Raw genomic sequence first — 14,775 nt, 5'->3', positions numbered from 1 at the left:
TCATATCATTATTTAATGAGATTCTTTCTTAATTTTAGGTAATAAAAAGCCCAAGAAATTCCATAATATGAAAGTTTTACCAAATACATATTAGGATCTTAAAATACATAAATTAAGCTCCAAACAAAAATTTTTATAATAGTTTGTCTTCAGTTAGTAAATTTATAATTTATCATGCAAAAAAAAAAAAAGTCATTTAACAACACTTTTTCTATTTTGCACTCTTCATGAAAAATATCTGCTTTAAAAGCATCAGGGGGAACGAGAACAAATAATCCTAAAATTCATACAGAGCCACAAAACACCAAAGCCATCCTGAGAAAGAAGAACAAAGCTGGGGGCATCATGCTCCCTGACTTCAAGCTCTACTACAAAGCTACAGTAATCAAAACAGTATGGTACTGGCACAAGAACAGACCCATCAATCAATGGAACAGAATAGAGCCCAGATATACATCTACACATATAAGGTCAATTAACAAATGACAAAGGAGCCATGAACATACAGTGGGAAGAAGACAGTCTCTTTAATAACTGGTGTTGAGAAAACTAGACAGCTACATGCAAGAGAATGAAACTGGATTATTGTCTAACTCCATATATAAAAGTAGACTTGAAATGTATCGAAGACCTGAATTTAAGATATGAAACCATAAAACTCTTAGAAGAAAACAGGCAAACATCTTTTGAACATAAGTAAGAGCAATTTTTTTTCTGGATGCAACTTCCCAGGCAAGGGAAACAAAATGAAAAATGAACTAGTGAGACTACATCAAACTAAAAAGCTCTGTACAGCAAAGGGCATCATCAGCAGAACCAAAAGGCAACCTACTTTATGGGAGAATGTATTTGTTGACAATTTACCCAATAAGGGCTTCACATCTAAAATATATAATGAACTCATACAGTTGAGTCCCCAAAAACAAATAACCTGATTAAAAATCGGGCAGAGCATCTAAACAGATGTTTTTCCAAAAAAGATATACAGATGGCCAACAGGCACATGAAAAGATGCTCTAAGTCACTAATCACCAGGGAAATACAAATCAAAACCACAATGAAGTATCACCTCACACCAATTAGAATGGCCACCATCCAAAAGACAAGAAATAACAAGTGTTGGTGGGGATGTAGAGAAAAGGGAGCCTCCCACACTGTTGGTGGGAATATAAATTGGTGCAGTCATTGTGGAAAGCAGTATAGAGGTTCCTCAAAAAACTAAAAACAGAAATACCATTCGATCTAGTAATTCCACTTCTAGGAATTTACCAGAAGAAAACAAAACCCCTGGTTTGAAAAGATACATGCACTTCTATGTTTATCACTGCATTATTTACAATAGCCATCCTAAGTTATGGAAGCAATCTAAGTGTCCATCAATAGACAAATGGATAAAGAAGATGTAGTGCCTATACACAATGGAGTATTACTCAGCCATAAAAAAGAAAAAGGGAATCCTGACATTCGCAACACCATGGAATGGAACTTGAGGGTATTATGCTCAGTGTCATAAGCCAGATGAAGAAAGACAAATACCACATGATTTCACTTATTTGTGGAATCTAATAATAAAACAAAACAAAATGAACAAAACAGCAGTAGACTCACAGACACTAAGAAGGGATTAGTGGTTACTATGGAGGAGGGGTTGGGATGGGGATGTGGGAAGGCTGAGGGAAATAAAGAGGCAGAAAAATTCTCAATCATAATATAAGTTGGTCACAGGGATGGAAGTGCAGCATGGAGAATATAACCAACGATTCTGTAACATCTTCCTATGCTGACAGATAGTTACTGCATGAGGGAGGAGGTGAGGATTTAATGATGTGGGGAACTGGTGAACCACTGTGCTGTACCTGAATCCAATATAAGGTTGGTTTCGATGATACTTTGATAAAATCAAATCAGTGACCCTTCAATAAAATGATATATCAATGGTACCTCAATATAAATATCAATGAGCCTTCAATTAAAAAAAAGCATCAGGGGACATATATATGGTGAAAAAGGAAAACCACAGCCACCCTGCCAACACCCAGCTGAAAAATGAAAGTGTCAGACAGCTGTGGGGACATTTTGGTATAAATTCCTCTGAGTTCTATGTAGACAAAGCTATACTGATAATTTAACTTAGATAGATACATATTACATATCTGCTGTATGGTAGGGAATATGGTAAGGAAATCTAAACATTTAAAATATGTTACCCCCACCCAAAGAAAGTCAAATAATAACATGGTCAAAAGAAATAGAAAATTATATTATTCATACAAAGTATGCCAACCCATATTTTTTCCATAAATATTTAATATTTACAAATTTGAGGTTACTTTTATTAAAGCACTTGATACTTAGGTTTTAAATTGCTATTTTACTATGTGATTTTTTACTTGGCAAGTTATAGGATATTGATTTAGAATGCATAATGAAGATGGATGTTGGAGAGAAGTATGAAAATTTACATCCAGATTCCTTTATTAATTAGGTAATAATTTAGTATATTTTCATGATCTGTTTTGAAAGTCTCTGATTCCATGTAACACACTAATGTTGAGATTTACTTTTTTGATAGTTATAGATTAAAAAAACCAAATATAGTTAAAATTCAGTTACAGTAACCACTGATTTCTGAATATAGTAGGATATAGATAAATAAGTTTTATTTTCCTTTACAACACTAACTAACCTTGGTATTTCATCTTCTTCCCACCGAAATAAAGTACCAGTAAAAGAATTTCCTGTTAGCCGATCTTTGCAAGATCCAGTTGCACACAATGGATCACCTAGAAATATAAAGGTAAAAGGGAGTAAGTTCTACTTTTAGCCTGCATGTAATTACCCTTAAAGTAAAATAATATACAACTGATAAGACTAGTTCCTAAAACTGTGTCCTAAAAATTCTCTAACTTTCAGCAACTTCTCTATGATCTCTTGTTGGAATTTAAATTTTCAGATTAAAAAAAGCTTGACTGAGTGGCACAGAAAGAATCCTTACATTACTAGAGATACTACATTTGCAATCCTCTCCAGGTAAATTTAAAACTTTGATTTTCTTATTTGGCTCACAAGACTGCATATGCACAGTTAAGAGTGATGGTTACAAACGAAGAGGGGAAAAAGTATTTGCAGTAGATGAACAGGGGGAAGAAATGGCTACAAGACTTCCATATTAGAATAAAAGTACGATACATTTTAATGTGCTACTGTGCTAAGTACATTTAAAACACATTTAAGAAGGATCAAGAATTTTTGTAGACTTTAAATTCCTAAGGTATTCTGTATAAGCCTCAACTAAAATTCTAAAGGAAATCAGATTCCAGATAAAATTCAAAGCCTTAATACTAACCCCTGAACAGAAAGAAAATACACAATGTATTGCAGAAGTCACAGCACTAACAGCAGAGACCTGGGGAAAATGTACATACAACTTTCCAGCAGCGAGAGTGGACGACATACATTCGCTTAATCATTGCAGTTTCAGAAACTTGAGTTCTGGGTCATGCTTTGAAAGGAGTCTCTAACTTTCAGCAACTTCTCTATGATCTCTTGTTGGAATTTAAATTTTCAGATTAAAAAAAGCTTGACTGAGTGGCACAGAAAGAATCCTTACATTACTAGAGATACTACATTTGCAATCCTTTCCAGGTAAATTTAAAACTTTGATTTTCTTATTTGGCTCACTTGATCATAAAATGTATACCATTTAGACTGAGATCAGTATTACCATCTTTGCTGTTTCGCAGAACACACACCAAAACATGTAACTGATTCTCCACACCATCATAAGTTTTTAAATGCTTTACTGTTATTATATATCTAGGGAATTTGTATGAAATTACTTAGCAAGTTGTAAATTATAATTACCCTTAATTATTAAATATTATTTTGTAATGAATTTAAATGAATAAAGAATTTATACAAGTTCACTAATTCAGTTATCTATTGCATTATAAAAATTCACATTTGACCTATACTATATATATATTGTTTAGCGTATTTCCCTAAAGAACATGGAAACTCCCTAATTAAATCTGATTTATTTTCAACTGTGGATATTAAAAATTGTACTATAAAATGCTACTCAAAATATTTTCTCTATTTAAGTACTTCTATATATATATCACCTTAATAACTATAGTAATTAGCATCATTTCCATTGCATTTGTCAACTGATTATATAACTGAAAACTGATTCTATATGCATACATAATATTAAAGTTTCTAAATCCCTTTCACTTTTGAATTTGTTCTACTTTCAAAAGAAAGACTATAGTGTGTACTACATTAACATGTCTTACAGATAAAAATGTTAAGTCACACATACATATATTTCCCATAAGAAGTTTACTGTCAGTTTAACTGTAACATGTCTGAGATAACACAGCAAAATACAAAAAAATCATCCACGTATACTTTCTATTACTATTATTAAGGTTATATCCATTTGAGACTCTACCTTGCTCTGCAGAAGGTTCCAACCTGTCCAGCAGGCCCTGGGTTTTTGTTTCTGTCTCCCTCACCTAATAAGACTGTCTCAATGGAGGTTCTCTATTTCCCAGGATCAGCAAACCCCTCAGGGCAGATGCAGAGTTACACATTCAGTACTCCATTCCCTTGTTTGGCCAGTACTTCTCTATCATTTTATAGTCTCTTTGATGTATAGGACGGTTGAGCCCAATAACCTGGTCCACTATTCTGGGGGAAAAAAAAATCCTCCCTGGTTACTTTACAGAACAAAGTTTGGACATGGAAGAAATTGAAGTTCAGCCAAAAAAGAATAGCTGGTAAACTGTGAGACAAAAAATGCTAACCTCTGGGGACTTTTAACACTCACATCAATGGATAGGACATCCAGATAGATCAATATGGAGACAGTGTTCTGAACAAAACATTAGACCAGATGGACTTAACAGATACATACAGAACACTCCACCTAAAAACAGTAGGATACGCATTCTCCTCAAGCGCACATGGAACAACATTCTTTAGGATAGATCACATGCTAAGCCATAAAAAAAGTCTCAGTAAATTTAAGATTAAAATCATACCAAGCATTCTTTTTGACCACAACAGAATGAAACTCAAAATCAATTATAAGAAAAAAAACGGAAAAAGACAAACACATGGAGGCTAAAAAACATGCTACTAAATAACCAGTGGCTCCATGAAGAAATCAAAGAGGAAATAAAAAATACTTGGAGAGTAGTGAAAACAAGCACAACAGTTCAAATCTCTGGGACCCAGCAAAAGCAGCTCTAAGAGGGCAGTTTATAGTGTGGCAGGCCTACCTCAGGAAACAGGAAACATCTCAAGTTATCTAAACTTACACCTAAAGGAACAAGAGAAAGAACACACGAAGGCCACAGTTAATGAAGATTGGAGTGGAAGTAAATGTAGATAAAAAAATACAAAAGATCAATTAAACTAAGAGTTGGTTCTTGAAAAGACAAACAAAATTGATAAATTGTTATCTAGACTAATCAAGAAAAAGAGAGACTTAATAAAATCAGAAAATGAAGGAGAAGTTACATCTGACACCACAGAAATGGCAAACAATTATAAGAGAGTACTATGAAAAATTATATGCCAACAAACTGGACAAGAAACAGATAAACTCTTAGAAACATGAAACCTCCTACGACTGAACCAGGAAGAAACAGAAAATCTGAACAGACTGATTATTAGTAACAAAATTTAACCAATAATCAAAAATCTCCCAAGAAACAAAAGTCCCAAGTCCAGATGGCTTAAGTGAATTCTATCAGACTGTAAAAAAAGTTTTTACCAGATGTCTTTTTTTTTTCTCTTTTCTGCGAGTGCTTTTTGGAAGCCTAAAAGGGACAGGGACCCCGGTGCTAGGGAGGCAGGGCGGCGGGACTGGTGAGCGGGTGCCTGGGACCGGCACCTGAGGACAAAGAATATCCCGCATTTTTCCCTGTGGGACCGGTGGGTGGGTGCCTGAGACCAGCACCTGAGGACGGAAGAAATCGCGCGTTTTTCCCCTTTTTTTTTCTCTCTTTTTGCCAAGTGCTTTTTGGAAGCCTTGAAGGGACAGGGACCCCGGTGCTAGGGAGGCAGGGCGGCAGGACTGGTGAGCGGGTGCGTGGGACCAGTGCCTGAGGACCAAGAATATTGAGCGTTCCTTCCCTGCGGGACCGGTGGGTGGGTGCTTTTTGGAAGCCTTGAAAGGACAGGGACCCTGGTGCTAGGGAGACAGGGCAGCAGGACCAGTGCGCGGGTGCCTGGGACCGGCACCTGAGGAAAAAAAAAAAAAAAATCGCGTGTTTTTTCTTTTTTTTTTTCCTTTCTGTTCCCTCTCTCATTGTTGCTGTTGTTGTTTTGGTTTGGAGAGTGCTTTTTGGAAATCTTAAAGGGGCAGGACAGGTCACTTAGACCAGAAGCAGGGAATCTGGGGATCTCTGGGCACTCTAACCCCCTGGGCAGCAGGGAGCACAGAGGCCCCTTACGGAGATAAATAGTCTCCTGGCTGCTCCCCCTCTAACGGGGCTCCACCATTTTGGAGGAACAGCCCCAGCCAGGCCAAGCCCACAGCAACAGTGGAGATAAACCCCAAAGCAACTGGGCAGGAAGCAGAAGCCCTGTCTGCGCACAGCTGCCCAGCACAAGCCACTAGAGGTCGCTATTCTCCCAGGAAAAGGCTACAAACCAACAAGAAGGGAAGCTCTTCCAGCGGTCACTTGTACCAGCTCTGCAGACTATCTCTATCACCATGAAAAGGCAAAACTACAGGCAGACAAAGATCACAGAGACAACACCTGAGAAGGAGACAGACCTAACTAGTCCTCCTGAAAAAGAATTCAAAATAAAAATCATGAACATGCTGACAGAGATGCAGAAAAAAATGCAAGAGCAATGGGATGAGATGCAGAGAAAAATGCAAGAGCAGTGGGATGAGATGCAGAGAAAAATGCAAGAGCAGTGGGATGAAGTCCGGAAGGAGATCACAGATGTCAGGAAAGAGATCACAGAAGTGAAACAATCCCTGGAAGGATTTATAAGCAGAATGGATAAGATGCAAGAGGCCATTGAAGGAATAGAAGCCAGAGAACAGGAACGTATAGAAGCTGACATAGAGAGAGATAAAAGGATCTCCAGGAATGAAACAACACTAAGAGAAATATGTGACCAATACAAAAGGAAAAACATTCGTATTATAGGGATACCAGAAGAGGAAGAAAGAGGAAAAGGGATAGAAAGTGTCTTTGAAGAAATAATTGCTGAAAACTTCCCCAAACTGGGGGAGGAAATAATCGAACAGACCATGGAATTATACAGAACCCCCAACAGAAAGGATCCAAGGAGGACAACACCAAGACACATAATAATTAAAATGGCAAGGATCAAGGACAAGGAAAGAGTTTTAAAGGCAGCTAGAGAGAAAAAGGTCACCTATAAAGGAAAACCAATCAGGCTAACATCAGACTTCTCAACAGAAACCCTACAGGCCAGAAGAGAATGGCATGATATACTTAATGCAATGAAACAGAAGGGCCTTGAACCAAGGATACTGTATCCAGCACGACTATCATTTAAATATGATGGTGGGATCAAACAATTCCCAGATAAGCAAAAGCTGAGGGAATTTGCTTCCCACAAACCACCTCTACAGGGCATCCTACAGGGACTGCTCTAGATGGGAGCACCCCTAAAAAGAGCACAGAACAAAACACACAACATATGAAGAAGGGAGGAGGAGGAATAAGAAGGGAGAGAAGAAAAGACTCTCCAGACAGTGTATATAACAGCTCAATAAGCGAGCTAAGTTAGGCAGTAAGATACTAAAGAAGCTAACCTTGAACCTTTGGTAACCACGAATCTAAAGCCTGCAATGGCAATAAGTACATATCTTTCAATAGTCACCCTAAATGTAAATGGACTTAATGCACCAATCAAAAGACATAGAGTAATAGAATGGATAAAAAAGCAAGACCCATCTATATGCTGCTTACAAGAAACTCACCTTAAACCCAAAGATAAGCATAGACTAAAAGTCAAGGGATGGAAAAACATATTTCAGGCAAACAACAGTGAGAAGAAAGCAGGGGTTGCAGTACTAATATCAGACAAAATAGACTTCAAAACAAAGAAAGTAACAAGAGATAAAGAAGGCCACTACATAATGATAAAGGGCTTAGTCCAACAAGAGGATATAACCATTCTAAATATATATGCACCCAATACAGGAGCACCAGCATATGTGAAGCAAATACTAACAGAACTAAAGAGGGAAATAGACTGCAATGCATTCATTGTAGGAGACTTCAACACACCACTCACCCCAAAGGATAGATCCACCGGGCAGAAAATAAGTAAAGACACACAGGCACTGAACAACACACTAGAACAGATGGACCTAATAGACATCTATAGAACTTTACATCCAAAAGCAACAGGATATACATTCTTCTCAAGTGCACATGGAACATTCTCCAGAATAGACCACATACTAGCTCACAAAAAGAGCCTCAGTAAATTCCACAATATTGAAATTCTACCAACCAATTTTTCAGACCACAAAGGTATGAAAGTAGAAATAAATTCTACAAAGAAAACAAAAAGGCTCACAAACACATGGAGGCTTAACAACATGCTACTAAATAATCAATGGATCAATGAACAAATCAAAATAGAGATCAAGGAATATATAGAAACAAATGACAACAACAACACTAAGCCCCAACTTCTGTGGGATGCAGCGAAAGCAGTCTTAAGAGGAAAGTATATAGCAATCCAGGCACACTTGAAGAAGGAAGAACAATCCCAAATGAATAGTCTAACATCACAATTATTAAAACTGGAAAAAGAAGAACAAATGAGGCCTAAAGTCAGCAGAAGGAGGGACATAATAAAGATCAGAGAAGAAATAAACAAAATTGAGAAGAATAAAACAATAGCAAAAATCAACGAAACCAAGAGCTGGTTCTTTGAGAAAATAAACAAAATAGATAAGCCTCTAGCCCAACTTATTAAGAGAAAAAGAGAGTCAACACAAATCAACATAATCAGAAATGAGAATGGAAAAATCACGACAGACTCCACAGAAATACAAAGAATTATTAAAGACTACTATGAAAACCTATATGCCAACAAGCTGGAAAACCTAGAAGAAATGGACAACTTCCTAGAAAAATACAACCTCCCAAGACTGACCAAGGAAGAAACACAAAAGTTAAACAAACCAATTACAAGCAAAGAAATTGAAACAGTAATCAAAAAACTACCCAAGAACAAAACCCCGGGGCCGGACGGATTTACCTCGGAATTTTATCAGACACACAGAGAAGACATAATACCCATTCTCCTTAAAGTGTTCCACAAAATAGAAGAAGAGGGAATACTCCCAAACTCATTCTATGAAGCCAACATCACCCTAATACCAAAACCAGGCAAAGACCCCACCAAAAAAGAAAATTACAGACCAATATCCCTGATGAATGTAGATGCAAAAATACTCAATAAAATATTAGCAAACAGAATTCAACAGTATATCAAAAGGATCATACACCATGACCAAGTGGGGTTCATCCCAGGGATGCAAGGATGGTACAACATTCGAAAATCCATCAACATCATCCACCACATCAACAAAAAGAAAGACAAAAACCACATGATCATCTCCATAGATGCTGAAAAAGCATTTGACAAAATTCAACATCCATTCATGATAAAAACTCTCAGCAAAATGGGAATAGAGGGCAAGTACCTCAACATAATAAAGGCCATATATGATAAACCCACAGCCAACATTATACTGAACAGCGAGAAGCTGAAAGCATTTCCACTGAGATCGGGAACCAGACAGGGATGCCCACTCTCCCCACTGTTATTTAACATAGTACTGGAGGTCCTAGCCACGGCAATCAGACAAAACAAAGAAATACAAGGAATCCAGATTGGTAAAGAAGAAGTTAAACTGTCACTATTTGCAGATGATATGATACTGTACATAAAAAACCCTAAAGACTCCACTCCAAAACTACTAGAACTGATATCGGAATTCAGCAAAGTTGCAGGATACAAAATCAACACACAGAAATCTGTAGCTTTCCTATACACTAACAACGAATCAATAGAAAGAGAAATCAGGAAAACAATTCCATTCACCATTGCATCAAAAAGAATAAAATACCTAGGAATAAACCTAACCAAGGAAGTGAAAGACTTATACTCTGAAAACTACAAGTCACTCTTAAGAGAAATTAAAGGGGACACTAATAAATGGAAACTCATCCCATGCTCATGGCTAGGAAGAATTAATATCGTCAAAATGGCCATCCTGCCGAAAGCAATATACAAATTTGATGCAATCCCTCTCAAATTACCAGCAACATTCTTCAATGAATTGGAACAAATAATTCAAAAATTCATATGGAAACACCAAAGACCCCGAATAGCCAAAGCAATCCTGAAAAAGAAGAATAAAGTAGGGGGGATCTCACTCCCCAACTTCAAGCTCTACTACAAAGCCATAGTAATCAAGACAATTTGGTACTGGCACAAGAACAGAGCCACAGACCAGTGGAACAGATTAGAGACCCCAGAAATTAACCCAAACATATATGGTCAATTAATATTTGATAAAGGAGCCATGGACATACAATGGCAAAATGACAGTCTCTTCAACAGATGGTGCTGGCAAAACTGGACAGCTACATGTAGGAGAATGAAACTGGACCATTGTCTAACCCCATATACAAAGGTAAACTCAAAATGGATCAAAGACCTGAATGTAAGTCACGAAACCATTAAACTCTTGGAAAAAAACATAGGCAAAAACCTCTTAGACATAAACATGAGTGATCTCTTCTTGAACATATCTCCCCGGGCAAGGAAAACAACAGCAAAAATGAGCAAGTGGGACTACATTAAGCTGAAAAGCTTCTGTACAGCGAAAGACACCATCAATAGAACAAAAAGGAACCCTACAGTATGGGAGAATATATTTGAAAATGACAGATCTGATAAAGGCTTGACGTCCAGAATATATAAAGAGCTCACACGCCTCAACAAACAAAAAACAAATAACCCAATTAAAAAATGGGCAGAGGAACTGAACAGAAAGTTCTCCAAAAAAGAAATACAGATGGCCAAGAGACACATGAAAAGATGCTCCACATCGCTAATTATCAGAGAAATGCAAATTAAAACTACAATGAGGTATCACCTCACACCAGTAAGGATAGCTGCCATCCAAAAGACAAACAACAACAAATGTTGGCGAGGCTGTGGAGAAAGGGGAACCCTCCTACACTGCTGGTGGGAATGTAAATTAGTTCAACCATTGTGGAAAGCAGTATGGAGGTGCATCAAAATGCTCAAAACAGACCTACCATTTGACCCAGGAATTCCACTCCTAGGAATTTACCCTAAGAACGCAGCAATCAAGTTTGAGAAAGACAGATGCACTCCTATGTTTATCGCAGCACTATTTACAATAGCCAAGAATTGGAAGCAACCTAAATGTCCATCTGTAGATGAATGGATAAAGAAGATGTGGTACATATACACAATGGAATACTACTCAGCCATAAGAAGTGGAAAAATCCAACCATTTGCAGCAACATGGATGGAGCTGGAGAGTATTATGCTCAGTGAAATAAGCCAAGCGGAGAAAGAGAAATACCAAATGATTTCACTCATCTGAGGAGTATAGGAACAAAGGAAAAACTGAAGGAACAAAACAGCAGCAGAATTACAGAACCCAAAAATGGACTAACAGGTACCAAAGGGAAAGGAACTGGGGAGGATGGGTGGGCAGGGAGGGATAAGGGGGGGGAAGAAGAAGGGGGGTATTAAGATTAGCATGCATGGGGGGGAGAGAGAAGGGGGAGGGTGGGCTGCACAACACAGAGAGGACAAGTAGTGACTCTACAACATTTTGCTAAGCTGATGGACAGTAACCGTAATGTGGTTGTTAGGGGGGACCTGATATAGGGGAGAGCATAGTAAACATAGTATTCTTCAGGTAAGTGTAGATTAAAAATTTAAAAAAAAAAAAAAGAAAGAAAGAAAGAAAAGGGGGATTACTCCTTAACAGGATAAAACTATTGGTAAATCAAAGATCAACGCATGCTTTAAATATCCTTAATGTTGATCACTTAAAGGGTGTCAGATGATCAGCTATGGAGGTACTCTTTTCTGATAATATTCCTTTCTCTTAATTAAAAAAAAAAAAAAAAAGCAGTTACTGTGTGCTGACCTCCAATGAGTTCTGCACAGTGGTATAGAGGGCATGTCAAAGTGTGGGCAAAGGGTCTGTTTGTTTCTACGCAGAAGATCAAGGCCTAGCTTGGATACCCAGAAAATGAACTAAGATACGATATGAGGAGGAGCTTCCGGCATCAGCACTCTCTGGAGGACTCGTGCCGGGGGATGATCATCAAAAAGCCTCCACAGGGATCCGGACGATGCTGCGGTTGTGGCTGCATCCAGCCCACCATCTCCTGGACTTGCCATAAGAAGGAGGAGGGAGATGTCTAGGCTGGCATGTGCATACAGTGAGACAACGAATTTGACTGGATCTGTACTGTTGGAACTCAACCAGGAGTTGGGAGGGGTGCAAGTTGTAGCACCCCAAAATCTCATGACTATAGACTATCTATGGTTAAAAGAACATATGGGATGTGAACAGATCCCAGAAATGGGCTGCTTTAATTTGTCTGATGGTTCAAGTACAGTTGGAAAATATCCATCATATCATAGATAAATTTTCACAAATGCCTAGGGTGCCTAAATGGTTTTCTTGGCTTCACTGGAGATGGCTGGTAATTATAGATTTGCTTTGTTTATGTCACCGTATTCCTATTATGTCAATATGTGTGTGCAAATTAGTTAGTAGTTTAAAACCTATACATACTTAAGGTACTATACAAGAAGATATGTCAAAGAAATAATCAATCCTCCCAAGTTTCCTTCATATGCTACATCTATAGCTTTTCTTCTTCCTTCCTAATTACAAACTTTAAATAGAATTCGTGCCTCATATCGAATTTACCGAGTATCATAATTCCTCCAGGTGGTAAAGATACCTCGAGACAAGTGCTGGGCATAGAAGCCACAGGGCATAAATCTGCAAAGAAGTAAAAAGCTAACCTTTGCAAACAATATGGCTTCTCTCTCACTTACCAACTTTACATTTCCCTGTATGGCCCCGGAAGATGACTGGTTAGCCAGAGACGGGTAAGATTCCTCAAGGGAGGAACAACCTAAGACAGGCACAGTCGCAGGGGGGCCATCAGGTGAGAATTTGGGGGTCAACAGAGGTGAGGCTCAAAAAAAGTTAAACCTATCCTTCTCAAATTAATCCAAAAAGTGAAGAGGAAGGAATGCTTCCAAATTCATTCTATGAGGCCAGCATTACTTTGATACCAACAGCAGCCAAAGACAATATAAGAAAGAAGAAAAAAAAAAAAAAAAGAGAAAACAAATTTTAGACCAATATCCCTGATGAACACAGATGCAAAAAGTCCTCAAAAAAAAACAATGGCAAACTGAATTCAAAAATGCATTAAACAGATCATTCATCATGACCAGTGTGATTTATTCCAGGGATTTCAATATCCACAAATTGGATGTGATATACCCCATTAACAAAATGAAGGATAAAAACCACATGATCATTTAATGATAAAAACTCTCAACAAAGTGGGTATAGAGGGAACATTCCTCAGCATAATAAATGACATATATGACAAACTCACAGCAAACATCATACTCAATGGCAAAAAGCTGAAAAGCTTTTCCTTTAGGATCAAGAACAAGACAAAGTTGTCCACTCTCACCACTTTTATTTATTTATGTAGTACTAGAAGTCCGAGCCATAGTAATCAGACAAGAAAAGGAAATAAAAGGCATCTAAATTGGTGAGAAGTAAAATTGTCAGTTTGTAGATAACATGATACTACATATAGAAAACCCTGAAGACTTGACCAAAAAATCATTAGAATAAATGAATTTAGTAAATGTGCAGGACACAAAAGCAAAATACAGAAATCTGTTGTGTTTCCATATACTAATAATGATCTAGCAGAAAGAGAAAATTTTTAAAAATTCCATTTACAATTGCATCAAAAAGAATAAAATACCTAAGAATAAACCTAACCAAGGAGGTAAAAGGCCTATATTCTGAAAAGTATCAGACACTCATGAAAGAAATTGAAGATTATAACACCAAAATAAAAATAAGTTTCAAAATTCAAAAAAAAAAGAAACTGAAGATGACAGAAATAAATGGAAAGCTATTCCATGCTCATAGATAGGAAGAATTAATACTATTAAAGTGGCAATACTGCCCAAAGCAATCTACAGATTCAATGCAATTCGCATCAAAATATCAATGGTGCTTTTCACAGAACTAGAGCAAATAATCCTCAAATTGGCAAGAAACCACAATAGCCAAAGCATTCTCGAGAAAGAAGAATGAAGTTGGAAATACCATGCTTCCTGATTTCAATATACACAACAAAAGCTACAGTAATCAAAACAGTATGGTATTGGCATAAAAATAGGCACATACACCAACAGAAGAGAAGAGAGAACCCAGAAATAAACTCACGCTTATGTAGTCAATTACTATATTATAAAGGAGGCTAGAATATACTATGCGGAAAAGACAAGTCTCTTTAATAAATGATGTTGGGAAAAGCGGACGGGTACATGCAACAGAATGAAACTCGACCAGTTTTAAACCCTATAAAACACTAGTTCTAAATGGATTAAAGATCTAAATATAGGACCTGAAACCATAGAACTCTT

General features: G+C 37.3%; 1 protein-coding gene across 5 annotated transcripts in view; it reads right to left on the bottom strand.

Moving 5' to 3' along the window:
• The window catches only part of REV3L (REV3 like, DNA directed polymerase zeta catalytic subunit), a 180,440-nt gene that overhangs the window by 103,104 nt on the left and 62,561 nt on the right, over positions 1–14,775 (bottom strand). For all 5 annotated transcript variants that reach the window (XR_012124656.1, XM_073220768.1, XM_073220770.1 and 2 more), the window contains one exon: positions 2,687–2,783. Coding sequence is in view for 4 of the 5 variants with exons in the window: in XM_073220768.1 (XP_073076869.1) it covers positions 2,687–2,783 (97 nt within the window). In the remaining variant the exon portion in view is untranslated. The remainder of the gene's footprint in view (positions 1–2,686; positions 2,784–14,775) is intronic.

Source organism: Manis javanica, chromosome 13 (assembly GCF_040802235.1).
Source record: "Manis javanica isolate MJ-LG chromosome 13, MJ_LKY, whole genome shotgun sequence".
Classification (NCBI taxonomy): Eukaryota; Metazoa; Chordata; class Mammalia; order Pholidota; family Manidae; genus Manis; species Manis javanica.
The sequence above is the reverse complement of the archived record's forward strand: the minus strand, read 5'-3'. Positions and strand labels throughout refer to the sequence as shown.